Raw genomic sequence first — 27,991 nt, 5'->3', positions numbered from 1 at the left:
TAATTTTTCTTCATTCTTTATTCTCTGTTCTTCAGAGTGCATAATCTCTATCATCCAGTTACCTAACTCTTCCTTTTGCTGTATCAAATCTGCTTATGAATCCCTCTAGTGCATTTTTCATTACTATTGTACTTTTCAATTTCTGAATTTCCATTTGTTTCTTCTTTATAATTTCTCTTCATTTGATGATACTTTGTCATCATAGCTTCCTTTACTTCTTTAAGCATGGTTTAGTTGTTTGAACATATTTATAGTGGTCGCTCTGAACTCTCTGTAAATCTGATAACTGGGCCCTCTTACAGATAGTTTCTAATGATAGTACTAGATCTTCCCCCCGCCACCAGGCTTGTTTTGTTGTTTTTGCTTGTCTGTTTAGAGAGTATACCGGTAGACAATTTTAATGAAGTCTATTTTCTCCACTTTCCAATGCCTTTTATGTGACTCCTTGGAGTGAGGGCACAGCTTTAAGCACGTAGGCATGCAAACACAGTCACCCAAGGACGACAGTGTTGTGACAGGGCACTCACTCACACGTGCTCTCTCTCTTCTCTCCTCTTCTCTCTCTCTCTCATCTTTCTGTTAAGCTGTCTCCCTCAGTTGTTATCACACCCAACTGGTAGGTTTCATTAATTACCTGCTGGTCACTATTGTTTTTCACAAAGCCTTGGGAACATTTATTACTCTACAGTTTGATCCAACTAAGTTCAGGCAATGGTGATTTTTGAGGCCAGTCTTTGAGGTTTGTTCTTACCCTGTGAGTCCTCTTTTACGTTGTCTCTTTCTCTGGTTCTTTCTAGCAAGCTAGCTGATTTACGGTTTAGCTTGTTGCTTTCATGAATCTACCAGCCTCCTCTTACTTGCTTAGCACCAAAGCCGCCATTGTTTTTGAGAACATTGTTGGGCTTGAACTTCCCCACACTGTGTTTCAAATAAAGACAGTGTCTTTGGAAATAGTTTCAGTGTTCTTTGTTTTTAAGGCCTGCCTTTTCCTCTGGACAAAATCTCCTAGGCATGGCTCTGGAGCATGGGGCCAGGACAGTGACCCCCTTGTATGCGAATCCTCTGCTTCACAGGCTGAGTAAGGGTGGTAGGTTCTGGTTTTCTTGGCTTTCCTTTCTCAGCATGGAACCTCTGACCTACAAATGAGGTGGGGGTGAGGGCAATCAGGGCCCCCATATTCTCAGCTTGCCTTACTGAAAACTATAAAGCATTGCTGAAAGAAATTAAAGAAGATCTAAATAAATGGAAAGCTATCTTCTGCTTATGGACTGGAAGTCTTCATATTGTTAAGATGTCAGTAAAACCCAACAGGATCTACAGATTCAGTGTAATCCCATTCAAAATCCCGGTAACGTTTTTTGCAGAAATAAGAATAATCCACCCCCAAGTGCACATAGAATCTAGAAGGACCCCCAGGTAGCCAAAATAGTCTTAAAAAAGAAGAACAAAGTTGGAGGATTTGCTTCTTTATTTTAAAAGTTACTACAAAGTTGCAATAATCAAAACATTGTGGTACTGGTATAAAGACAGATGTATAAACCAATGGGATAGAATAGAGATCCCAGGAAAAAACCCTTACCTATGTGGTCAAATGATTTTCATCAGTGGTGCCAAAACTATTCAATAGGGGAAAAGACAATCTTTTCGTCAATTGGTGGTGGGAAAACTGGGTATGCACGTGCAGTAGAATGATGTCTGACCCTTAACTTCTGCCATACATAAAAATTAACTTAAAATAGGACAAAAACCTAAACATAAGAGCTAAAAGTATAAAACTCTAAGAAGAAAACATAGGGGGAAAGCTTCATGACATTGGATATGGCAGTGATTTCTTGGATATGACACCAAAAGCACAAGTAACAAAAGAAAAAATAGATAAGTTGGAGTTCATCAAAATTTCAAACTTTTGTACACTGAAAGATACTATCAAAAAAATGAAAGGTCCCCCTGCACAGTGGAATAAACTATCTGCAAATCGTGTATCTAATAAGGGACTAATATCCAGAATACATATAGAACTCCTAAAACTCAACAATTAAAACCAGATAGCCCTATGCAAAAATGGAAAAAATGACTTTAATAGACATTTCCCTAAAAAAATATGCAAATATCCATAAGCAGATGAAAAGATGCTCGACATTAATGACTAAGGAAATGCAAACCAAAACCACAGTGAGATACCATTAGGATGGTATATCCCTTAGGATGGCAGCTATCATGAAAACAAAAACGTGTCAGTGATGATATGGAGAAATTTGAACCCTAGCATATTGCTGGTGTGTAAATGGTACAACCACTATGGAAAACAGCGTGGCAGTTCCTCAAAAAATTAAAACTAGAATTACCATATGACAGCAATTCCACTTCTGGGTATATACCAAAAGAATTGAAAACAGTAACTCAAGTAGATATTTGTATACCCATAGTTATTACAGCATTCACAGTACCAAAAGTTAGAAACAACCTGACTGCCCATGACTAGATGAGTGGATAAACAAAATGTAGCACGTACATGTAATGAGGTATTAGCCTGAGAAAGGAAAGAAATTTTGACACTTGCTACCACATGGATGAACCTGGAAGGTATTATGCTAAGTGAGTCTCAAAAAGACAAAAATGATTATATGATTCCACTTACACAAGGTACTAGTCAAATTCATAGAGACAGAAAGTAAAATGGTGGTTGCCAGCGGCTGGGCGATGGAGAAATGGGGAGTTAGTGTTTAATGGGGACAGAGTTTTAGTTTGAGAAGATATTCTGGAGATGGATGGTGGTGATGGTTGCACAACAGTGTAAATATACTTAATGCAACAGAACTGTACACTTAAAAATGGTTAAATGGTAAATTTTGTGTTATGTGTATTTAACTATAGTTAACAAAAAAAGAAGTATGCTTTCTCTTCCTCTTCTTTTCCCTTCCCTTCTTGAACAATTCAGTCCAGAAGCCACTGGGCAAGGTAATGAAAAGTAGGCGTCTGCACCAGAGAGTGGGTCGGGCTGAAGTGCTGTAGGCCTGACAGGGTGAGGTAGATCCATGGGACGGGCACCTAGCAGTCATAGGAACATTGAGATAACTGGTGAAGCTTGAGTGAGGTCTGTGGGATAAAGGGCAATAGTAATGTATCAATCATAATTTTCTGATTTGGCAGAATTGTAGAGAACATCTTTGTTTATGGGAAATACACACCAAGTAAGTTATTTGGAGTGTTGATGTAAGAAGCGCCCAAACCTGTAGAGAAGTTTATTTGAGCCAATCTGACGACAATTGCCGGGCAGCAAAAACTCAATGTGTTAAGAAAATGCTCCAGAAAATGGCAGTTTCACAGCTTATTTTATACATTACAATCAAAGGAGGAGACATGAGGAGGGTTACATGAAATCCATTTGCGGTACATTAGTGGGTGGTAGAAAGCAAAGCAGGGAAATCTCTGGGATTGAATAAAAAATAAAATGGAGAGACACATACTTCTTTTATATTGGTGGGTACAGAATAGTTAACAATGAACATTTATAGCACATAGAGATGGTATTCGGAAACAGGATAACAATGAGGGGTTCTGTAGTCTAGTGCTCTGGTGCGGTGGGTTGTGCCCCCTGGGGGATCCAGAAAAAGGGATTACTCTGACATTCCAAGGATATGTTATCTTAGATGCAAAAAGACGATAGACAGCCTCACTTAAGGTAAAGATTGACCTTTGTCAAGGACACTACAGGCCAAGGACATGACTACCGGCCATGTCCTGCTTTCAGTTAGGAATTTATATGTTCAGACCATCCTGTGTGGTTAACTTCGGTGTCTGAGTTTGTAGGGCCTGCTGTGCTGGCCTCCTCTGAGATTGTCAGGGTTTGTATGTGGCCCCTTTTTCGTGCACAGGAGTTATGGGGCAGCTGCTTGCCATGTATTCTCAAATGGTTCAAGGGAAAATATTCTTTGTGTTACAACTTTTCTGTAAGTTTGAGATTGCTTCAAAATAAAAAATAAAATAAAATCCTCTCCAAAAAGTTTTTAAAATTAAAGCTAAGTTATTCAATTGTGTTGCATACTGCTATGCAGCCAAATAAGACAGTTCACCTTGAAACAGACCATCGGAAACCTTAGCAAGAGCACTTTCCAGTGGACAGTGAAGGCAGACACCAGAGTTAAATAGAGGTTGAGGATGAGACAGATGGTAAATGGAAATGACAGATGCAGTCAGCTTTTTTAGGAGTTTAGCTGTGAAGGCGGAGGAAGGGCCCTTAAAAGAAGGGGAATCATAGTTAAGGGTCTGGAAACAATGATGTATACTAGTGATGTTTGAAAAATTAAGAGTTAGCCTAAACAGGGTTTGGGAAGTCTTGGAGAAGTTCTGTCTTCAGATATTTGAAAACCTCGCAAGTCAAATAGGTGCTGCTTATTATTATTTTTTTTTTTTTGGAGGGATGAACTAAAACCAGTGTTTACAGAGAAATGGATTTTGGCTCAACATTAGAAAAATCTCTTGATCTGTCCAGCAGTTGAATAGTTGCCTTGTGAGCAGTGAGCCTCCTGTCACAAAAAGTGGACAGTGAGAGGCTGGGAAGTCGGTGTTACAGCCTGGTTCCTGGATGTGACGCCTGTATTGATTTAGGACTGAGACTGGATGGATCTGTGCTCCCACTGCATCCTTAGGCCTATTGTTGCCTGAATGTTTAAGTAGGAGTTCTTAGCCCTTTGTGAGAGCTTGAGTATAACAGGAAATTACCAATTCTTGGGTTCCACATCTGCTTGGGCTCTGTAGTGCTTTAACCACCGATGTGTAGACATTAAAGAGGAAAGGCCAAGGGCCCACGGGAACCTTTAAGTGGGTTTCTTTGTTGTTTCTTGTGCTTATCACAAGTGTAGATAATTTCATATTTGCAGTGACCAGTATGTCTTTTGGTTCCTTAAATATCACTCTAGATGGGTCTGAGTAAAAACGTGGGTGAGTGTGATTGCCCACCTGCAAACAGGCCAGTGACCGCAAAGGCATTGAGTGGAGAATGGAGTGGGAAGTGTTCGTCATGCTGGGAGAGGGGCCGTTTGTGTACTGCAGATTGCAGCAGCCTGGGGGAGTATAGGACTGCTTCCGGGGATTATCCTTTGTATTGTTTTCCTACTGGTTCTTAGAGCCGGACTTTTTTTTAAAACAGTATACTTGGAAGTGAACTGGGTAAGAACAGTATTGTCAGGGTCCCCTATGATTTTATATTCATGGAATATAGGAAACTGACATTTTTTTCTTATGTACTTAGAAAAATAAAAAATATGTTGTCAGAGGAGGAAAAAAAATTGATCGGTTGTTAGCAGGTAAGTGGGAAAACCACAGTAGTGTTAGTTCTGGTGGCTTACAAATAAATAATGGTGCAGGAAGGAGGAAAGGAGAGCAGAGAGGTAAACGCAGCTTAGGACAATGAGCTTCTACAGAAGCTCTCTTGGCCACCAGGGAAAACGGCTCTGTACTTTTCAAGTAGGATTTCCAGGCGGGACTTCCCGCCCGTTCTCAGGAATTTTTTTTACTTTCCCTTTCCCGAATCCCGAGATATAAACTGTCGTCTGTTCCCCACAATGAGTTGTTTCCACACAGTGACAGCCGATACTACCAACCACCTGCCGCTTTTCCCGACCAACTTTTCTCAGGGTTCGGGAACGGGAAAGCGAAAAAAATTCCTGAGAACGGGCGGGAATTCCGCCTGGAAACCCTACTTTCAAGTGTCTATTGAAAGCATGGTCCTTCATAAAAGTACTCTTAAAAATTTCCATTCTGTGTAAAATATGAAATAGAAACCAAAATAGTCATGCTGCCTGTTTAAAGATAAGGCTTTTATTTTTTCCTATTGGTAATTTAAATAATTAAAATGTTATTTCTAAGAGTCTGAACAATTTATCATTAGCAAGTCTCACCCTAATCACATTTGTTTTCCTTCTCAGAACGTTGGTTGAGAGCGTAGTCACTTGGACTCTCCTCTGTAAATGTCCTTAGAGTGGCAGACCACAGGCATCTCGCACGTACTGGCCGACACCTCCTAGCTGCCATCTCACATGGCTTGTGTCTTAGATGGACTTGCCTGCTCATTTTCTCACGCACCTTCTCCTCATGGGCTCCCATGTTAACCAGCTTCATTGTGTCTCTACTGCTCATTTAGGTGGGAGGTACTGGGACTGTCTCCAGCCCATCCTCCAGGTGCCATCTGTCCGCCCCTGTACTGTCTCGCACCCATGCTTTGCTCCCTCACTCAGTCACTGTCCCAGTGGGTCCCTAGTCCTAGTCCTGGGCTTTCAGCCCTGTCTCTGCAGGGCAGTGTTAACCTCAGCATGGAGATTTGCTCAGAAGCTGGCTCTGACTCCTGTTCCCCAGATGCAGATGCTTATTGAGCTCTTAGGGCCTTCTGCCAAGTTTCCAACTTGCTTTCCACGCTGCACCTACTATTTCTTCTCCCTTAAAGCTCTGAAAGCTGTGCTTTCTGGATTAGATACATTTTTTAAATTATTGTCTATTGTTACATACAAAATAACAGGGGCATGGTCCTACACTGAGTCGGGATTCTGACACCAAATTGCCTTACTTGACAAAGTTCATCCTATTGGGAGGTAGGGGGTGCATTTTAAAAGGTGTTTGCTTAAAGCATTAAGTGTCTATATTAAGTATCTATCGCAGTAGATTGTTTCCGTCTGCACAGGCTGAAATACCATTTGGAGATAGAGACATAGAGACAGAGACAGACAGAGAGACGGGGGTGGGGGTGGTGCAGCCTGACATGAACCAGGGAGGAGGCGGACAATCGGTGGTTGTTAGAATTTCTGTTTTCTTTATATCCTTTATCCTCAAGTTACAACCTCCCCCTCATAAAATTCCTTAAGAAAAAGAAAAAAGTGATACTTAGGGGTTTTTTATATGCCTCTGGCAAGACATTATCTAGCTTCTTTTCCCTGAGTCACCAACAAAAGGCACTCAATTGTGTTTTTGAGAGGCCTGGCTACTGTAACGATCCAGTAAAGGCATAACCAAGAATTGGGTTTTCACATTCTGAAAATAAAAATGTAAAAGCAAATATCTTTTGATTAACATATCAGCTCTACAGATAGCTTTATTTGTTCTGTCCAAGAATTTAATAGTTCTATCAAGAAAACAAAGATTATGTTTTTGAAAAATGGAATGATGTTTCAATAGCGTTGTAAGGTATCCAGCAGGTCCCACTTCATTACGATTAACTTTCTGTCCACCCTGTTCCACAGAGGAGTAGAAAGAGAATTTTTTTCAACACGTTTAGAGAATAGATAAGAAAAGAATAAAAGAATTTAAACCTTTTAACATGCATGTAAAAGGCAGTGTTTGCATCATAAAGACATTTTTCTAAATCCATTATTGTATTTTAGATGTAATTCTTCGAGTAGTCAGAACTTTTAAATGTGTTTGAGAAACAAAATAGAGTAGTTGCAATTTAGGAATAATTTATTTAAAATACATGTTATTCCTCCGCACATTTGAACAATCTGTCCAATGCAGTCCATGTGGGACTTTGCTTGTACAGTTCTGAGTGGGAATCAGTAGTGTCTTTGTGCGTTGCTTTGGAAACAAATCAGCCTATCCTGAATGCTGTTAGATCATGTAGAGTGATGCTCACATCGCAGTGCAACTTCATCACAGAGCAAGCTGGCGCTGCCATCTCCTCGCCCAGCTCTCCTCCTGGGAGCCCAGCACCATGCAGGACCCACCCCGGAGGCTTTTGGCCGTGCCCTTCCTCAGCAACTTCTTCCAGGGCCGTCGGCACTCGGCCTCAGACCCCATCCTGCGGCTGCCGCCTGGGCAGTGTGGCTCTGCCACCAAGATGCTCTCCTCATCCTCTTTCCAGGTGATGGTGGCGGTGTCCTCTGTCAGCTGTGCCAAGAGAAACCCACCTTGCCCCGAGAGAAAAAGTAAAGCTCCTTTTCTTCTTAAAGATTGCCATACCTTTGAGTTTAAATTTAAGGGATGTGAAGAGGCTGTGCTGTGTTTATACCTTTTTAAATTTTGACAATTCTTCATTATACTTTTTACTGTCTGTTACACTAAGAGTTTTGGTAGATATGTAATAGGAGATAAAATGATTGAATGTTTTGTGCTTGTTCATTGAAAATATAGTTTTTGAACAAACCTCATTTCCTTATAAAAGATCTGCTTTTGCTGTTCTTCCTCTTTGTGACCAGTATGACATGTGGAGGTTGTGTATGAAAGTCTTTTCCATGTTAAGAGATAATGCACTTACATGCAGGGAAAATGGTTTTAATCATGGCAAAATGAAGAGGAGTTAGCACTGGCTCCTCATCTGCAATCCTGAGATAAAATGCAAGCTGTTTCTCAGGTCACTGTTCCATATGCAGAATGGAATTTTGAATCTTCCCTTTATTATATGTTCTAGGAAATACAGGACGTCCAACAGCAAAATATACAAAAGTTGGAGAGCGTTTGCGGCATGTCATTCCTGGACATATGGCCTGCTCCATGGCGTGTGGGGGCAGAGCGTGCAAGTATGAAAATCCAGCCCGCTGGAGTGAGCAGGAGCAGGCCATTAAGGGGGTCTACTCGTCCTGGTGAGTAACTCTGCCGGGCTTTGGTAGCTCTCCCCTGCAGCTAGATAGGACAAGGGAGTGAAGATGTACGTGGTGCCGGGACACAGCGGGCTACAGGAGAGGGACAATGGGGTTTGAAGTCACGACCTCACCTTCCGTGTCTGGCCTGGCCACCTGACGAGCCGTGGCCCACTCACACAGGTGCTCTGAACCTCCATTTTCTCATGTGGGAAATGGAAATAATAAAACCAACCCCATCGCGTCTTTTCTTAATTAAATGAAATGATGTATGTAAATATCTTAAAGAAATGGTAACTTGTGCTCTTAAATTTCAGAAATTGCTAGAAATAATAAAAATGTGGAGCTATAAATTTGAGGAAATTCTGAGGTATATATGTAGTTTTCAGTTTCATACATGTAAGTGTTGCCTATTTTTTATTTTGTTCCCATATTCTGTATGAAAGGACCCATTTTCACACAAATATACTTCCAGTCTGCCTCAGTAGGAGTGGTACAATTGTCGGTTCAGTGGACAATATAAGATGCTTGCATTATTTATGGTGTGTAAGTGCATTCATTATTGAATCATACTGCTTTTCATTAATAGTAAACTGTCAAATATATCTTTTTTAATGTAGTGATATCTGAAAAGTTCTGCTAATCAAACCAAATCCCATTTGAAACATACTTAGAAGAATTCACTGTTTAAAGAATTCTAATGGTGAATCATTTTATACAGCAAGAATCCATTTACAAATTAGATATTTGTCAATCAGCTTTTCTAACTTGCAACCTGTACTTTTTCATATTGGATATGCTGGGCACATGAGTAGTGATATAATCAGGGGTCCACTGTCACTGTTCTCCACAGATCATATTCTAATCCATCACTGTCTTTCTTAAAGAATGTTGTAAAAAAGCAAATATGATTCCTAAGGTGTGGTCAGACAAGTACATTGCTAATAATGTATGTAGCTTAAGGCCACAGTAATATTTTTGATTTATAGCTAACTAAACCATCTGAGTCTTTTTCATCTCTGCTGCTTTCATGTTACATCTCTCCTCATCTCATACTAAGTACTATTAAATTGGGGATTGTCCCAAACCTTTAGGGGACCTTGTTGAATTTCAGGCATTACTCCAGGGGGAGGAGTATCTTTTTGGATCCTGCTCTGTTCATTTAATGTCACTGTTACTCCTCTCAGGTTCGTGTGACCCACAACGTCCGATAGACTGCCTGATGTGTCTTTTACCAGAATACTGATGAGAAATTCGACCAGAATGGAGTGAAGCCAGAGTCCTAATGTGGGACAGCCATTTGTTGGGCCTCTGTCCATTCACAAACTCAGTAAACATTCATTTGTCCACAGGCCAGGCACTGTGCTAGACCTTTTCAGTTATTATCTCATCTTCATAAACTCTTGTGAAGTGGGCATTGGTAATGTTATTTTATTGATGAAGGAATTGAGGTCCAGACAAACGAAGTAATATGCCACACAGCTAGAAAGTAGAAAAGGCAGCATTTGAATCCAGGCTCAACTGACTCCAAAGCTCTTATTTTTGCTAAATTGCAGTAACTGAGCATTTATTCATAACCATGTGTGAGGATTTTTGCTACACACTTTATATTCATGTCGTATTGAATTCTCACACTAACCCTGTGAGGCAGGTGTTATTCTCCCTATTTAATGCATAGGTAGCTGAGCTGCAGATGGCTACCAATCGGCCCTCCTCATTTGGTTAATAACCTTTGGATCTCTATCACAGACTGTCACCTTTGCTGCCAACTGAGGTTTCTCCATTGTGTCCACTACAATCTCATGGGAGTCCTTGAAAATGCTTTGTAGCGGTTCATAAATACTGGAATTTGCCCTGGAATTTTTTCCAGGGATTTAATCAGCTAGGATTTCTTAGAGCCCTAATCATAATGCAAAATCAAAGCCTGATTTGTATAAGGAGATTCTTATGTTACAGAGTTGTTGAAATCATAGAAAAAGTAGGGGCTTGATATCGTGCTCTCTCAGTCCTTAGAGCTGGAATGTCCTAGGTTTTGTGCATCTAATCAGACCCTTCCATCTGCAGGGTCACAGATAACATCCTGGCCATGGCTCGCCCATCCACTGAGCTCCTCGAGAAGTACAGCATCATCGAGCAGTTCCAGAGGTAAATGCCACGTCGTTCACATGCTTTAATAAACCAGCTCATGTTTTCCCTTCCATTGCTTTTGACTTCAATGGAAAAATGTTTTCATTTTAACAATAGGCGTAGAGCTTATTTCAAATAAGAAATTAAGGTTTTGAGAATAATTAATAATGTTTATTCATACCAAAAGTGGTTACCGTTTTTTTTTTTGTTTGTTTTTTTTTTAATGCTAGCTCCCAATATGACTAATTTTTTTCCCCCCTTTAAGCCATGGCTTAAAAACAGTCATCAACCTGCAGCGGCCCGGTGAGCATGCCAGCTGTGGGAACCCTCTGGAACAAGAAAGTGGTTTCACATACCTTCCTGAAGCTTTCATGGAGGCTGGCAGTAAGTCCTTCCACCCTCCTCTCCATGAGTTACTGAGGACAGCACTCAGAGACTTTTGTTTGCTTAGCCCTTAGGTTAAAAAGGTGATGGAAGTAAACACTTGCTGTGTAGTAGGAGGCCTCCTAAAACATGAAGATGAGCTAACTTTGGCTTTAAAGAATGCTACCATTCTTCTGTGGTATTGCTGTTGAAAGTGTAGGCTTTCTTTACCTGTGAGAGGGATCTTGGGATGAGACCCTGTGGAAATAATGATAACATTTGATTTGTGCCTGCAGTAATTAACATTGACAGTATACCAGACCTATCATCTCATTTCATCCTTAAAGCACTCAAGTAATGTAGTTGTTGTTTCTGCTCCATACATGAGGCCACACAGGCTTAACGAGTTTTGATTTGCCCAAGATCACATTGTGTCTAGCTCTTTTTTTTCCCACTAGGTGGAAAAATCTGTATGTACCATTTTATGCCACTTACCAGTCATTTAGACACATTTTTATGCTTAAGCAAGACTGTATGATTTCCTTGCATAGCAGAGGTTTTGGGGCATAGATTATTGACTATTAATTTGTAATCCTGCTTTTCCATAATTCTTTCTGGTTGAGTTTCTTAAGTAATGCGGAATGTGCTTTGTGAGAATTGTTAACAATAAACTTACTGGAAATGTTAAAAAGCCCATTATTCTAGGCCTACACATCCAGTGAGATCTGCGTGCCTTACAGCTTTCTGTTCTTCATTAATTCACTCACTGTCTTCAAATAACTTTGCAAGTATTTTTCCTGTGTGTTGATGTTTTTTTCTTGTTCTCTTTTTCATTGCCCAGTTTATTTCTACAATTTCGGATGGAAGGATTATGGTGTAGCGTCCCTTACCACCATCTTAGATATGGTTAAGGTGATGACATTTGCCTTACAAGAAGGAAAAGTAGCTATCCATTGTCACGCAGGGCTTGGTCGAACAGGTAAATTCTAGGAGGTAGTTTTATTGTCTCGTAGCATATTTAAACATATAAGGAATAATATTTCTTAATATGCAATGTCTTATGTAATTTTCCTTAACCAAAATAATAACGAAAATAGAAAGCATTGTTTCCCCTACTATGTCCTAAGCGTTTTATGCTTGCTGTCTTCTAAAGTCTTTAGCAACAATGTGAGTTTTGAAGGAAGTTAAGTAATTTGCTCATCTAGTAAGCAGCAGGGCCATGATTTAAATCCATGGTTGTCAGGATTTTGTTTGTGAAGAAGAGTCTATTTGTACCTAGAATTCTATATAAAAATCACTGATTTTACTTAAAAAGCCAGCAGAATTTTAGTGCAGTGCTTATATTGGGGCAGAAATAAAACCATTAGGTTGGAATCTTCATTGTCATCTGGTCAAACCTAACATCTGAGCTTGACTGTGTCCACAGTGTAGCTGCCACGGGGTCTCCCACCTGCTCAGGAGCTTCATCAAGGTGGGGACTCAGTTCTATTCAGTATCATCAGCTCATATGGTACAGCCAAAATTCCACTGTTCCTGAGGATTCCATGCAGTAGGTCTGCAGATATTTCATGCTTTCACTAAAGACCTGCCCTGTCCTAGTGAAAGAGATTCGTTGGACCCTATCTACCACATACTCGGAGAACATGCAGTTTTTAGAGATTCTGATATTCATGTGTAACGAGATTCACAACTTTGGTGAATCACACAGATGTCTTTTGATTGCCTTTTGCTTTTTGATAGTAAATTGAACTAATTGAGTAATTATTGCCTTTTTGTGATTCATTTTAATTTGAAATTAATTAACAAGAAAAAATTATTTTTACACTGTTAAGGATCTTTTCCTTAATATTAAGTGCTCATAGCAATATAGAATTATATCATGGTATGGAGAAAAACATATTAGTATAGAGGCAACTGTGCAAGAAGAATTGTCAGGAAAAAAATAATAAACTGTGAATGTAAATAATTCCCAAATTGAAAAATGCCCAGATTGGTAGAGTACCAGGCAGGAATGTGCCAACAGTTGATGGCAATGGCAGAAGTGAGAAGTTCCAAGTGCAGTGTATGGATCCATTGGATGAAAATTTTCAAAAACTGTTTGGGAAATACAAACAGGATTTTATTTCTTCCATGTTGGAGTGGGGCATAAGGAGGATAAACAGGTCAGGACATCCCTCTTTATGCTGTTATTACCGTTATCGCCTTCTCACTCCACATTTACTCAGCTCATTCCTCCTCACTCCACACTTACTCAGTCATCTCTGCTTAGTCTACACTTACACTCAGACAGTTCCTGTGCTCGCCCCTGCGTACAGGGGACCTAGTGTTCTCTGTCAAGGTGAGGGGCGCTATATAGACAAGTAACTAGATAAACAGCTTTGTAAAATGTTACAAAGTTATAATTGTCCTTAAAATGTTTCTGTATTTATATGGTTCCTAAGACATACCAAATTTAAATCATCAAAGAGTGATAAAAAAAAAAAATATATATATATATATATATATATATATATATATATATATATATATATATATAAGCTTTTCTCATCCATTTTTCTCTTCTTCACTGTTAGGTGTTTTAATAGCTTGTTACTTAGTTTTTGCAACAAGAATGACTGCTGACCAAGCCATTATCTTTGTTCGGGCAAAGAGACCCAATTCCATTCAAACTCGAGGACAGCTATTGTGTGTGAGGGAATTTACTCAGTTTCTGATTCCTCTTCGAAACATATTCTCTTGCTGTGACCCCAAAGCACATGCGGTCACGTTAGCGCAGTATCTGATTCGCCAGCGGCATCTGCTTCATGGTTACGAGGCGCGACTTCTGAAACACGTGCCAAAAATTATCCACCTCGTGTGCAAATTGCTGCTGGACTTAGCTGAGAACAGGCCTGTGGCGATGCAAGAAGTGGCAAAAGTGCCTGGCCTCTCTGCCGAAATTGAAAAGACCGTTTCTGAGGTGGTCACGATGCAGCTAGATAGAGAGTTCCTGAGGCACGACAGTGATGCATTGGACTCTGTCACCCCCACTGCAGTGGTGGCAGACTTTGAGAATCAGGATGTGATTGTTTCCAATGAGCAGGAGTTTGACCCTCTTTGGAAGAGGCGGAATGTCGAGTGCCTTCATCCCCTGACTCGCCTGAAAAGGCAGCTCAGCTACAGCGACTCAGATTTACAGAGGGCCGAGTCGCTTCTGGAACAGTCAGGGACTCCGTGGACGGTGCCTGCTCAGGTCCCCTCGTGCCCCAGGCTGCAGACGCCTGTAAGCCGCTGTGATGCCCCGCAGACTCCACAGCTAGATTTCAATAAGGCAACGCTGGTCTGCAATACATTTTCTTTCTGGAATCAGGCTAAATTTGGAGGCCTAGAAGGACTCAAAGATGATAGGTCACCAATTTTCCATAGGAAGACTGTTTCAAAGGAAGTACAGCGGAGTAGAACCTTCTCTTCTGGTGTTTCAGGTTCATACAAACCTGGGGAACCAGTTACACCCAACTTTGCAAATCTCCCTAAGGAGCCACACCGTTCTCCCCAGCAAGGGACCCAGTGTCAGTGTGAAGCTCCTGGTGGTTGCAGCCCGCGTTGTGATGTGGAGGACACTGAGATGTGCTGCAGCCCTGTGGGCTGTGCCTCCAGCCCCAAAGCACAGTCCTCTGTTGGACCAGAAACCCAGGCCAGCAAAGATGAGCCTGCCGTCACTCCACACACCACTGTGCAGTCTGAACTGAGTGTTGAAGAAAGGAGAATACTGGCAGCCAAAGCCCTGGCAAACCTAAATGAGTTTGCAGAAAAGGAGGAAGTGAAAAGGAAGGTAGAAATGTGGCAGGTATTTGCATTTCACTTAATTATATATGCTTGGGTAATACGTATGTCAGAGCAAAAGCATCATACCTTTTCCCAGATTCATTGTCACAGGAATCTGGAGACATGTTGGTATAATACTTAACTTTTGAACTTCAGGTTTCTCAACTGTAGCAAGAGCCCAGTGTCATAGAATCGACAGACGTGGGGCTTTTGGGTGGGCTTGTTTCAGCCTCCTGTGAAAGAAAGCACTTAGCACTTGGCAGGGTACGTGAGTGAGAGCAAGGCGTGGATATGGTTGATGTCTGTAGCTTCCTTCTTTCGTGCTGGGTTTGTGAGACAGACTGATGGACAGATGGACAGGCCATGGCAGACAGCTGTGAACAAACATGAAGGATCTCTAAGCCAACCTGAGGCCTGGCAGGGAGCCACATTTTGGGAACCACTGACTGAGAGACATAAATGAAATCAGAGCAAATTCTTTTGCTAAGCTCATCCGCACTAGTGTTGAGTGAGGTCTGGAGGAAGCATGACAGGTGCTGTCTGCTCAGCATTCCCTCACGTGGACTGCCCAGTCCTGCCCCGGTGAGGCAACTGTGAGATCCAGAGAGCAACTGGGAATGGCCACACTACCTGTGGACTGTTGGTTCCTGAGATTAGGTCTTTGGGGTCCATTTCTTGGTTTTTACTTAAATTACAATGTGAAATTTTAAATTTTAACCCCTTTTTGTGTTGTATTTTTACTAGAAGGACAGTCTTAAATTGGTCACACTCTGCCCTGAATGGGCAGCTGATGTAGCGAAAAGGCAGGCCTTACAAACTTAGTTATCAGAAACAGGTAAACTGCCCAAATGTGGGACTGACCCAGGGGGGCCTGGCTTAGTGAAATCCTGACTTGTTAGCCCATAAACTACCACAAGTTATTCGTGTAGCTGCTCTCTGTATCCTGCCATTAATTAGGTAGGGCGTGCACACTTTTCAGGAGGGCCTGAATCTTCCAGATGCAGAGGCGGGAGAATAGACATGGAGCCTTGCACCAGCTGACCACTGTGTGACGAGAAGAGAGCACTTCCACACACACTTTGTCCATCAGAATTGTTTTGCTTAATGAACCATTAGATGTTTTGTGTTTTTCAACATGAAGGTGTTCTTTATTTCCTACTCGTAACGGAAAAGCCTTCCACTCATCGGCAGGCCTTTCGTCTGCATCACTGTGTGCCTTGGTGACTAGCAGCAGGCCTTTGGTGTCATGGGGAACAGTTCGTGGCCCCTCACGGGTCAGCCCCACTTGTACCTGCACTGCTCAGTGCAATAAATGGCATGGGCCAGATTGTTTCAACATGTATCATACACGAAAGCATTTTCTAGAGGTGAACCCTTTCCTTTGGATAGGTTTGCCTCTTTTTCCTTTCTTGATTTTATTATGAGCCTTTCAGTAATAAAACCAATCTGCTGAATCCTAGAAATAGTAAAATGAACACGATTTAAATAGCATAATGCCGCCTATGCATATAGTAGGTCCTTTCGCATCTTTTATCTCATGTGATTTTCACAGCAATTCTGGGAGGCAGATGATACTACTTATAGGTTCTTTGTTAATCTGTACAGTCCTCATTAATTATCACAGATGGGGAAACTAAGGGTTTCATGCTCTAAGGGTGACTTGCATGAGATCCAAATGCAGCAGAGCCAGGATACATATCGCGTGTTTAATACTTTCCATCATCCTTACGTCTTTCTAACTCCACTGAAGATTTCAGAAAATATCATGACATAATGGTCATTTACTGAGAGGGCTTTTGAGTTGTGTTGTTTCTGACCATCTTGTCTTCTCAAAGTATTGGCTTATTTATGAGCTAATAAAGAGAAAGCCAGTGCTGGAGGACCCTGGTGGCATGGCAGAAACGTCATGGCCCGGGCTGGAGCAGACCTGGATGGGAGTGCCTGTTTTGCCCCTTTTTCGCTTTGGGCTCCTGGACAAGTTATTTCATCTTCCCTGAGCCCTAGTACATCTGTCCTTAGCGGGGCCTCCCTGATGGGTTACTGTGCAATCAGAGATAAGTCATGTATTATAGTTCCTGTCATATTGTAAGTGTTCTACAAATACTAAATGGGTGAATGAATGAATGGTAGTAATTATTATTATGCTTATTACTATTGCAAACATTTTATTTACCAAAACATAAATCTGAAATTTCCTTTCAGAAATTAAAATTCTTATTTCACTTTTCCCCTGTTCTCTGTGAGGTAAAATTGTTAAATCTGCTGCCTAAATTATCTCCAGGCATTCGGATTTTTGGCAAGACTTGATTTTCATCCTATTAGATGGATGCAGGCTCATTATTTGTTAAATTCTACATAGTATTCTTAAAAAGGAATTTGAAGACCTTATACCCCATTTGTAACTATTAAGCATTTGGGGGGTGTGTGTGGAGGGAGGCACTTTGAAATTTCAGTTGGAAGCTTTTCCCTATCCCAGATTAATTTGCAAATATTCTCTTATTTATACCTTTTCATCTGCCATTCTACTTCATCGCAGCAAATATTTCTGTTATGTTCACCATGACCCTGAAAAGGAAGGCTCCTTCCTGAAATGTTTCTGTGGTTTCTGAGTGAAGTGGAAAACTTAGATTAACTAAGCAGTTCTTTGCACTGAAAACTTTAACAGACCTCAGTTAGTCAGCCCAACACTTATGGGGCAGAGATGCACTTCATAGAGGGAAACTGAGGCTTGGAGAAGTTCAATATCTCAGCCCAGTGCGCCTCCAGGAAGTGGTGTGTTGGGAGGGGCCTGGCCCATACCAGAGCCGGAGACATTCACCCTCCTGGGCAGCCTAACAGTCATCAAATGTCAAATGGTACCTGCCTCCCTCTCCCCATTTCTTCCTCCTCTCTCTCTTTCTTCCTGTCTTTTTAGAAAGAACTAAATTCCCAAGATGGAGCTTGGGAAAGAATATGTGGTGAAAAGGATCCTTTCATCCTGTGCAGTTTGATGTGGTCTTGGGTGGAACAGCTGAAGGAGCCTGTGATCACCCAAGAGGATGTGGCCATGTTGGTTGACAGACGCGCGGATGCTGCAGAAGCGCTGTTTTTATTAGAGAAGGTAAAGTAGCGGTCGGACCAGTTGGTGAAGTTAACTGTATAAGTTGCACATACTAAAAAAAAATCCATCATAAAAAAGGGCATTTATGTAGAATCCCATTTCTGGGTCTAATTTAAGTTTTTCCAAGATAAAGTAAGAAATTCATACCCAGTATAAACATTTAAAAGATACAAAAATAAAAAGGGAGATCTACCCATAATCCCAGGAAAGCCACTTTGAATATTTTCAAGTCTTTCAGTCTTATCACTGCATATGTTAATTTGGTAAAATTCAATTCATGTACAAGTTTGTGCTTCATTTTCGTTCAAAATTATATTATAACATAGGTATTATTTCATGTTTAGTATAAGTTTTTCATAAATATTAACTTAATGGGTAGGTAATGCTCTAATTTGGGGTGGTGGGTATCATAACCACTTTTTCACTTTCAAGTATTTGTTTCTACTTACCATGAGCATATAATGTGAAGCACGGTGAGGTAGGTTGGAATACGCACTCATTTGTATTTCTTTGAAAGGGTTTGTGTCACATATTTATGTATATAATTTGTATATGTATAAAATACAGAAGAATATAGACAAGAATAATAAAATAATAATAAATAAACAAGAAACTGATAATAATGGTTGTTGCCTTAGCAATGAAGGAGACAACAGATCTAGGAAGAGAGGGAGGGAGATTTACTTCTCATTGCAGTTCCTTTTATACAATTTAATATTTTTGACCATATAAAGATACTAAATTTTCATTTAAAAATAGGCTTTGCTTTTGTTTTAGGAAACAGTTATCTCATAATCAGCCTTGTTACCTACTATGCTGCAGTGTAAATATCTCCTCATTTCCTCATCTTCTACTATTACTAGTGCACACACAGATACGCAGACACGCATAATTGTGTGAGACACATCTTTAAAGACAAGATTTTTCCTGTATCGGGAGTCTTTCTCTTAGGCTGTGTTCTCAGCGGTTAAATTAGAGATGAATCTGGGGAGGGCATAGGGGAGGCAGTTACCCTTGGTGGGTAGTGGCGGGCCAGCCCCTTGCTAGGACGTATTTGGTTTCACCTTTGTTCCATCTCCATCGCTGGAGAGGTAGAGGCCCTGCTTTCCTGAAAAGGGGAGGTGAAGTAACTTGCCCAAGATATGCAGCCTGTGTCAGAGCAGGGTTCAGACTCCGATGGCTCTGGCACAAAGCTGGTGCACATTCTGTCACATCGTGCTGTTCCATATCATTCACACCAACCCCATGTGTAGGGCACTGACATTATTTCAGGGTTTTTACTTGTGTAGGCATCACTGTTATGATCATTTGTGTTTGCAGGTGTTTCTGTATTTCAGGCTTTGCCCTCAGAGAAGGTATCCGGGCAGAAGTCGGCGGCCCTCAGGGTGATGTGTACTGGTGCACACTGTCCAGTGGTGGGAACTGGACACTTAGAGACACTCCTTTGTGTCTCTAAGGCCGGCAGCCCCCAGGAACCAAGTCGGGACACGTTGGTCAGGGACCTTCTCCCTTAAATGCCGCATGCTCCTGGAGGGCTGCGCTGTGTCTTCTTCCGCCTCCGGCTCCGTAGCCTCTGCCGTGGGCAGGCAGGCAGGTCCATGTCGTTGTGGCATGTCAGCACACACCAGCTAAACTGAAACGATGTGTCCAGAAACCATAGAGTGGATCAGCCCTTCAGTTCACTGCCAGGAAAACAATTCATTTGAAATTGCTCTTCATGTAATACCTGACCAGCTTTGATTTTATCTCCTGAAAGCTTTTCAAACATGTAACAGTAAACATTGGTAGAGCCCTTGGCAGACAGTGTAGTATTGGACAGTGTAGTATGAGTACTTGGTTGCAACCAGTCAGTTCCTGGCTGTGCAGCTGCTTTGAGTTTATTTCTTGAGGCATTTTTCAGACAACTTGTGTTATTTTGACTTCTGCGAAAACAGGGCCAGCACCAGACTGTTCTTTGCGTGTTGCACTGCATAGCAAGCCTGTGGACGATTCCCGTGCATGTGGAGGACGCCGCCCTTGCCCACGCCATTAAAGCGTTCACTAAGGTGGGTGGCGTACCTCCTTCCCCACAGACCCTGAGCAGCGTCATCCTTGTAAACCAGAACCCAGAGGTCATCAGCGTCCTCTAAAATAGAACTTTTAGCTATGCTTCCTCTTAATGGAAATGTGTTTGACATTTCTTAAAAAGTAGTTGCAGACTTTGGGCCAAAAAAATATCAGTTTCCTAACAGGGATGTTAGAAAAAAGCTGAACTGTGGGTTTTTTGAAGGAAAACATTGGAACAAAGAGCTTTGTATAGAGAGAAACAATTAGGTGTTGAGAAAGTAGTTTTAAATGATGTGCCTGGTAGGAATCGGAGAATCTTCTTGTTGAGCCAGTTCTACCTTGGGGCTAAGCAAGAAATCATCTGCTGAGAATTCAATATCCAGCACTGACGATTCGGTAGTGTGTCCTGGTTGGCAAATCCTAAGCAAAGAGAATAAAAAAGTGTCCTTTTTCTGTACATCTTTTTGGCTTGCAGCAATATTTCGTGGTGGAGGAAAGAAGCCAGATTCCTACCAAAAGAAAAGGTTCCCCTCACCCATTCAGCTAATTTGTTGGTACCTCTCACTTACGATACAAAAATGTCACTAACCAAAGCACCCAGCTTTCCATGTCTGTGTCTGTGGTAAGCACTCATGATGATAGCAGTTATTTGCACTCAGCCGCCAGTCTCCTCCCCCTTCCACTCTTTCCAAAGTGAGGTCCTCCTGGCAGGCTTGTTCCTCATCCGGGGCTTTATGGCACTAAGTTTCCAGAGTCAGTAGGTCAAATCCCAGTCACGTGATCCTTTACATCTATATTTTATTACATTTTCATAGACCTGGAAAGCTACCTGCTGTGTGGGGAGGGTTGTGATTTGGTGTTTAACAAAGTAAACAACTGAAAATGTTATTAATGTTAGTAATATGTTTTTGAAAATACGATAGACAATATAATGGTTAAGATAAAAATTAATTTCTGATTTAATGGGAAAAAAATCCTTAATATTGGTCCCTCTGAAAACAATAGGAATTCTTTACAACTTCTTTTGGCCTTTTAGGGGGATGCTAATGAATAGTTAAACATACCTGTTGTTCCAAACCTAACTATAAAAATGTTAGGAGACACATCTTGGCTCTCTCCCCTTGTGCACAATCTTATAAGCAGAGGCTGTGACAGCTCTTTTCCCAGGTTCTTCAAGGAAGTATGTGTGGTGTCTGGTGCCGTGTTGTGAAAATCATGTCTCCCCTTCAGGCCAGAGCTTAGCAGGCTTGCTGCAGCCACCGCATCATCCATGGGGCTCCTCAGCTATGATGCAAACGCTCTGCCTGTGCAGCCTCCACCTGTGCCCTCCAAGTCACCTCCGTGTGATGTGGAGGGCAAGGGACCCTGTGTGATATATTGTTTGAGTTACAAAGTTGTTTGTCTCTGACCCAGCAGTCTTGTGTGTCCTGCTGATGTCCCCACCCTGGAGAACGGACTTGGTAGTGTGCGAGCAGGGTGAAATTCCAGACCCTTCCCAGTCCTTCACGAGGGTACAGCCTTCCCTCTCTCCCCTTCAGGAGGAGGGGGTCACTGGCCAAGTGATCTGATCCTGTTCTAAGGAGCCACACATTTCTGTGGTGGGGTGGTGGAAGCCTGGTTATTTCTCAGGTTTTCCATCCTGCATCACTCCTAACCCTGCAGTACGGTGGAGTTGGGCAAACAGTCCACACATGTACATGGTGCCTTCCTACCAAGTGCAAAGGAAGCTGCTGCGTAGGTTTTTATGAGTATATGTGCCATACGTGTCAGACGCTCATATTTAATGCCCACAGAAGCCCTAAGGATATGGGCATTATGACTTCCTTTTTACAGAGAAATCAGGTATGACCTGAGCTGCATGGCCGGCAGGTAAAGAGCCAGGCGCCCATTCAGGTCGCCCAATGCAACACTGACAACGGTGCGTATTGTTTTCATAAGAAAACCTTTCCCTTCTATCATCAGTGATCCATCTCTGGATTCAAAACTCACTTCACACTAACTGTTGATTTGTTCCTGATAGTATATGAGTATACGACGTATGCAGGCACTGGATTTAATTCTTTGGGTTTTCATTGATAAATTTGATATTGATGTGATTGGCAATTCTAATATATTGGCAATTCTTCCAAGTTAAAATTAATGTACGAAGTGTGTTGTGTTTACTTTTTAAATGGTATATAATTTTGTTTACAATGTTAATTTTTTTCTCTACCCCATTTTTTTCCTCCCAGAATAGACTGGTTAAAATTCTTCTCACAGTGTCCTGAATATAAATTTTCTTTGTCATCAGGTTAATTTTGATTCTGAAAATGGACCAGTAGTTTACAACACCCTGAAGAAAATATTTAAACACACGCTGGAAGAAAAAAGAAAAATGACAAAAGACAGCCCTAAGCCTAGTGTTGAGTGAAGCTGACTTTCCCCTCACGGTGAATATTTCAGACCTGAAGATCCAGGCAGCATTCCTGTTCCGAGGTGAACAAGTTAAAGTGTGGAGCTGCTTTGTCTCGTAGCACTTTATTTCAGATGCTCTTGGTTTGTGCTAAGAATGACTGTTCCTATTTGGAGCAATTATTTATTTTAAAATATCATTGAGCTACATTTTTCTGTTGAAATTGCCATGAAGTTGGTGCCACTTTCTTTTATTTATTTAAGTGAATTAATATTGTTATACTAATATTTTAAGTATGTGGTGTTTACATCCTATTCTTTTTGCATTTTGGAAAACATTGTAACTCTTCTTTCGAAAACAATTATCTTGTTGACGGAACTCTTTCTAAAATTTTTACCAAATAGATAATATTAATAGTAAAACCTCACTGTGTATCCCTCCCCTGATACCTGACCCAAGGAAGTCACCAAATGTCTTAAACATTTTTATATTTCTTAAGAAGGCTATTGATACATTTTTAAAGGATTTTTGAAAATATTGTTTGAAATTTTTCTTCTTTTTTTACAAATGTGGCAAAGCTTTTCAAAGTGTGTTATTTTTCAGAGTGATTTAGTTTTATACTAAAGGAATGGCTGTGACGTGGTGAGGATTCTTAACTTGTAGAAGGTAGACTTGCCCTTTGTCAGGTTTTAGACAACCTCAGCAACCTCTGCTCAGGAGCGCTTCTCACGTATCAAGCCTTATTCCCACTCCCCTGGGCTGCTGCTGTGCCAAGTAGCATCTTTACAGAGGAAATTGGATCAGTGGCGGGCACTGCGGGAAGCTGCTCTGAAGCGGAACTCCACAGAAAGGCCAGTCTCGAGGGTCGGCTCTGCAGGCTGCTCTGTCTGGGTGCAGTCCCTGCTCCCGGAGTCACGTCCATGCTGCCTGTGTGGTAGAGTGCGCACTGGACTAAACCCCACACCTGCCATTCCACACACCCAGGTGCCTCAGCGCCCTACCTTTGGCTGCTTTTTAACTACGAGAAGTGAAATTTTTAAACTGTCTTGGTCCCACTTACGTTGCATTCACCCTACTGGCTTTAGATAAGAAGTAGCCGCTTAAACTAGTTCCTTGTAGAACCAAACTAGCAGTCAGCAATTGAAACTGTAACTATTATTTAAATAAACAGGTGGGGTACCTGAGGCCAAGCCACAGAGAGGATTGGAGTTTTCCCAATAAAGATAATATTAGTCAAACCAGTTTCAAACTAAAGAAGCTACTACTTAATCTTAAAGACAGAACTTCAGGGAAAGCAAGACTAATATACAACAAATAAAATTTCTCCAACTCTTGCATTTACAAATCGAGCTCTAGCGCATGAAAAATATTTTAGTCATTATTAGTCTTACTAACTCTGATGGCAAACACTAAATGCCATTGTCTCCTACACTGTTTGAATTTTCTTAGGAAATCAAATTCAGTGAATTTTAATGAACTCAGTTGTCCATTCCTGAAATTTCTCATTTTCAAGTGCCTGATCTGGGAAAGTAGGGGAGAAAACAATTACATTTTATCCAAAGGTACGTTGTAAAAATGTTTTTTACCCAAAAAGATCTGTCCTCATCTCAGTCAGTCTCACATGGGCAAGTGGCACCATGGTTCATTTGATGAGTGGTTATTGGCCTGTGCATCTGAAACGACCATTTCAAATTAAAGGATAGACTCTGTACAGCTATGATGTGACCGTGACAGTGCATATCTAAAATCTGAGTGTGTCAGCCTGAGAAGGAGAGATGGTGGGAGAATTCATGAGGCTGTATACAATTGTTGTATTTATCTGAATAAAAGGGAAAAGAACAACCCATAACCCTCATCTTGTACTTCTTTTGCTTGAGAGTCATACGTGTCCTGATGATAAACATGCAGTTTTGTCATTAGATTATCCTGATGGGCAGACTGAATTGTAGGCTGAATAGTCAGCTAGCCAAGCTCTAGAAAGTCCATACTCTGTTGGTTCACAGTGACCATGGGTGTTTGAGGTGCAGGGGACCGGGGTTGGAGAGTTCTGAGAGGAATGGGTAAAGAGAATCTCAAGGCCCACAGGATTCCTGCCTTCCTAAATTTGAATGGATGAGGAGTTCTTTGTTGCCCAGAGGATAGAAATCTACCTATTGGAAGAAGTTACAGTGTTGCAAACTTCAGCTCAGCAGAAGTGGGGAAGGGCCCAAAGCACACACATGCAGAACCTACTGCCGCAGCCAAGCACATGTGTTGTCTTGCTTACTTCTTTTACCAGACTGAGAGAGAAGTATTCATACTTGCCTAAAGAAGGCATCCTGGTCTGACTGACTAAACCACGTTTCTCCCCACACCCACCCCCGCTGAAGCCGCCTGCCTGTGGAGCTTCTCACCAGGTGGAACTTCCCAGCATGGAGCACCCCGTCAGAGACCTGAGGCCCTGTTAGCGCTAGACTCCACGATGGCATTATAGAGCGTCCTAGTATCCATAAGTACAGGGAAAATCCCACGTTTTTGGTCCTCTACCGAAGGCTGAGCTGGCTGTTACTATCATAGGATCTCTAGCACATCACACTTAGGAAGTGCATGATTTCTTGCCACTTCTGGATTTTTTCTATTTGAGAGCATTTGCTGATGCTCTTTGAGATAAAGTGCTGCTGATTTAGAGATTGCTTCATCTATGTGCGTAACTCAGAAGTACTGTAGCGATCAACAGTCATATCTTCAGCCAGCTTCCCAGTTTGTCTGAGAAAGTACGCGCTTTCAGCACTCTGGATTCCATGAAAATAGCTCTATGTCATACTTCAGTAGAGAGAAAGTTTCTCTATTTTCTCTTAAATGGAGACTGCTTACTCATACACTTGGGTGCTGTTTCAGTCTATTCTCTAGATGTCTGGAAAAATTCCAAGGAGAGTGTATTATAAGACACACTGCATGACCCAAGTTCTCGATATTTGAAGATCCCCAAATAATTTTGGGGATTGATTAAAAGTGACAGTTTACTCATAGGATCTTTGTTGTTGTTGTTCCAAATTAACAAGCACTAATATATTTTCAGTGCAAGTAAGTTATGAACAACATTCCCTTTGGTGCTTTTTATTTTTGTGAATGTGGCCCGGGATTAGCCCTTACCTCAAGGAGCTCTTTTCAATGGTAGGTAGATGTTTGAACATTGTGTACAGATAAACTAGCAGGAGAAAAAAATCAGCAAGTCCTGTTAGGCAGTGGTGTATTATTTTTTAGTTATGCTTTTAGGCATGAGCTGCTCTCTGATTAGCCCTACAGTGACAATAAAACTGATTTATCAAGTCATCACAATGGAGCCATTCACTAGTGGAGCTGTGGTGAACCTTCGTTCCACGCCAGCCAATGAAACATGCAGTCACTAAAAATAATGTCACAATAAGGCTAATATCATAAACCCTTTTGCACTGAAAATAAAGGTTTCATACCTGCACTGCAATTTGTATCACAACAGAAGGCTGTTATGCCCTTGCCGCCTGGCTTTCTTGATTAAATTGAAAAGATGGTTTAAGATTGTGTATTTGGAGAAATTAGTTTTTGGAATAGGTTTCTATTTACATGACCATTTTATTAGAGTCTGCAAATACTCCTTGGTTTTCATTTAGTGGATTCCTTTGTCATTTTCTGTCTCCTCTTAAAAATGCAAACGAAATGACTCAGACATTGAATTAGGTTGAACCACATAGAACAGTCATTTCTGCAGGTCCAAATAACCAAATACTGGTTATTTTATATGGTTCAACTGAATATTAAATTCAATGTTTCTGGGACCAGTAGGTGACAGTTCCTGAATAATTTTGGCAAAGTTTAGATTAGATGATCAGTTATTTTCTAAGAATATCCTGTATGCTCACAGAATTGCAATCCAAGTAGAAGAGACCAATATGAAACTCATATTCTTGCAGCAACAGGTTTGTGCCTACTCTGCTTGGTCCTCTGCTAATGCTGGGGCACACGGGTCATTTATTCAGTGAATACCTTGCATCCTGGAGCCGAGTCTACTACATGTCCACACCCACTGCATCACTCGTTCATGCCATCTCCCTCTGTCAGCACCCTCACTGACTTCTGCATTGTCTACCACCCAGCTGCCTCCTTCAATCCACGCGTCCGTTCTTTCTACACAGTGTTGGCAGATGATTTCTCAACACTTTATCATTCCGTTAATTCAGAATGCCCTTCAAAACTTGGCTCTGCTTTCTTCAAATGGAATATGTGCTAACTGACTCTTTGTTAAATATAATTACATTCAACTACCTGATTACCCCATAGCCCAGAGAGGTGGAAAGGTGCTATGGGCTGAATTATGTTTTTCTAAAATTGCTATGTCAAAGCCCAACCCCTAGTACCTGAGAATGTGACTGAATTTGGAAACAGGGTCTTCAAAGGGGAAATTACATTAAAATGAGGTCATTAGAATGGGCTTTAATCCAACATGACTGGTATCCTTATAAGAAGAGAAATTAGGATGCAGACAGGCACAGAGGAAAGATTACATGAGGACACAGGGAGAGGATGGCCATCTGCAAGTCAAGGAGAAAGGCCTCAGGAGAAACCAGCCCTGCCAACACCGTGACCTCTGACTTCCAGCCTCCAGGACTGTGAGGAAGTAAATACCTGTTGTTTCAGCCTCCCAGTCTGTGGTATTTGTTACACATCCCAAGCTGACAGACAGGAGACAAAATTCCCTGCTCTTCCCTCAGTGCTCCCATTTTACCTTGTGTCAGTTTATAAGTTTTACCTAAAAAAACACATTGCTTGTTTTGCCTGTTTATAAATTTGACATAAATTAAAGAATTCAGTGCGTATCCTCCTGTAACTTGCTTTTACTGTTCAGCACGCTTCTCATATTTGTGTTGATGTGTGATGTGCAATTTGTGTGCTCACTACTCTGTGGCAATCTGTGTGTGGATACACCATAATTTATCCCTTTGACTTGTGATAGACACTGGGTGGTTTATATTGTACATGAATATAACACGTGGGAGAAGTCTGGTCATCAAAATGGCGGCGTGAGGGGAGCCTCTGTAAATCTCCCCTGGAATTTACAACTAATCGAACAACTATAACTCCACAAAGGACTCCCTGCACAGCAGACAGGCAAGACGAAGAGACCCACTACTGAATTCACCTAAAGGTGGGCAAATCACGTGAGCAGGGGAGGAGGGAAGGGAGAAGTGCGGAGACGGAGCTGCGTGGGTGTAGGACGCAGAACTAGCTCAGTGCTCCGAGCTCGCTGCATCCCAGAACTACTGCACCTGTGGGAGAGGGAAGAACTCGGACTGTTAGTGCTCCATTTATGGCCCACAGGGCTGAGGGGACAGCATATAACACGGCTGAACCCAACGCTCATGGCAGAGACCTCAGAGCAAAGACTGAGAGAAGAAGGCTGAAAACGGTGGTTTAAGCCCTCACTGCCACAGAGAAAGGAAGCCTTAGGCACTGAGACTAGCGGCCCCCTCCCTACCCTCCCAGATCTTCCCCACCCCCACCTGCCCAGTGCTAGAAGCGGAACAGTAGTGGTGACAGATCAAAAAACAGAATATTTGCTGTTCTGAGAACTATGGTCCT

The 27,991-nt window shown here is 41.6% G+C and overlaps 1 protein-coding gene across 6 annotated transcripts in view; it reads left to right on the top strand.

The window, feature by feature from the left end:
* The window catches only part of PTPDC1 (protein tyrosine phosphatase domain containing 1), a 59,463-nt gene extending 35,230 nt beyond the window's left edge, over window positions 1-24,233 (top strand). For 2 of the 6 annotated variants that reach the window (XM_033123788.1, XM_033123789.1), the window contains 8 exons: window positions 8,396-8,567; window positions 10,629-10,709; window positions 10,957-11,075; window positions 11,896-12,033; window positions 13,628-14,880; window positions 17,773-17,958; window positions 19,893-20,003; window positions 22,295-24,233. In XM_033123788.1, coding sequence (XP_032979679.1) covers window positions 8,396-8,567; window positions 10,629-10,709; window positions 10,957-11,075; window positions 11,896-12,033; window positions 13,628-14,880; window positions 17,773-17,958; window positions 19,893-20,003; window positions 22,295-22,414 — 2,180 coding nt within the window. In that variant the 3' untranslated portion in view covers window positions 22,415-24,233. The other 4 variants (XM_033123791.1, XM_033123786.1, XM_033123787.1 and 1 more) reach the window with 4 other exon arrangements.
* The last annotated feature ends 3,758 nt before the right edge of the window (window positions 24,234-27,991 follow it).

Source organism: Rhinolophus ferrumequinum, chromosome 12 (genome assembly GCF_004115265.2).
Source record: "Rhinolophus ferrumequinum isolate MPI-CBG mRhiFer1 chromosome 12, mRhiFer1_v1.p, whole genome shotgun sequence".
Classification (NCBI taxonomy): domain Eukaryota; kingdom Metazoa; phylum Chordata; class Mammalia; order Chiroptera; family Rhinolophidae; genus Rhinolophus; species Rhinolophus ferrumequinum.
This window is presented reverse-complemented; position numbering and strand designations above follow the sequence as displayed.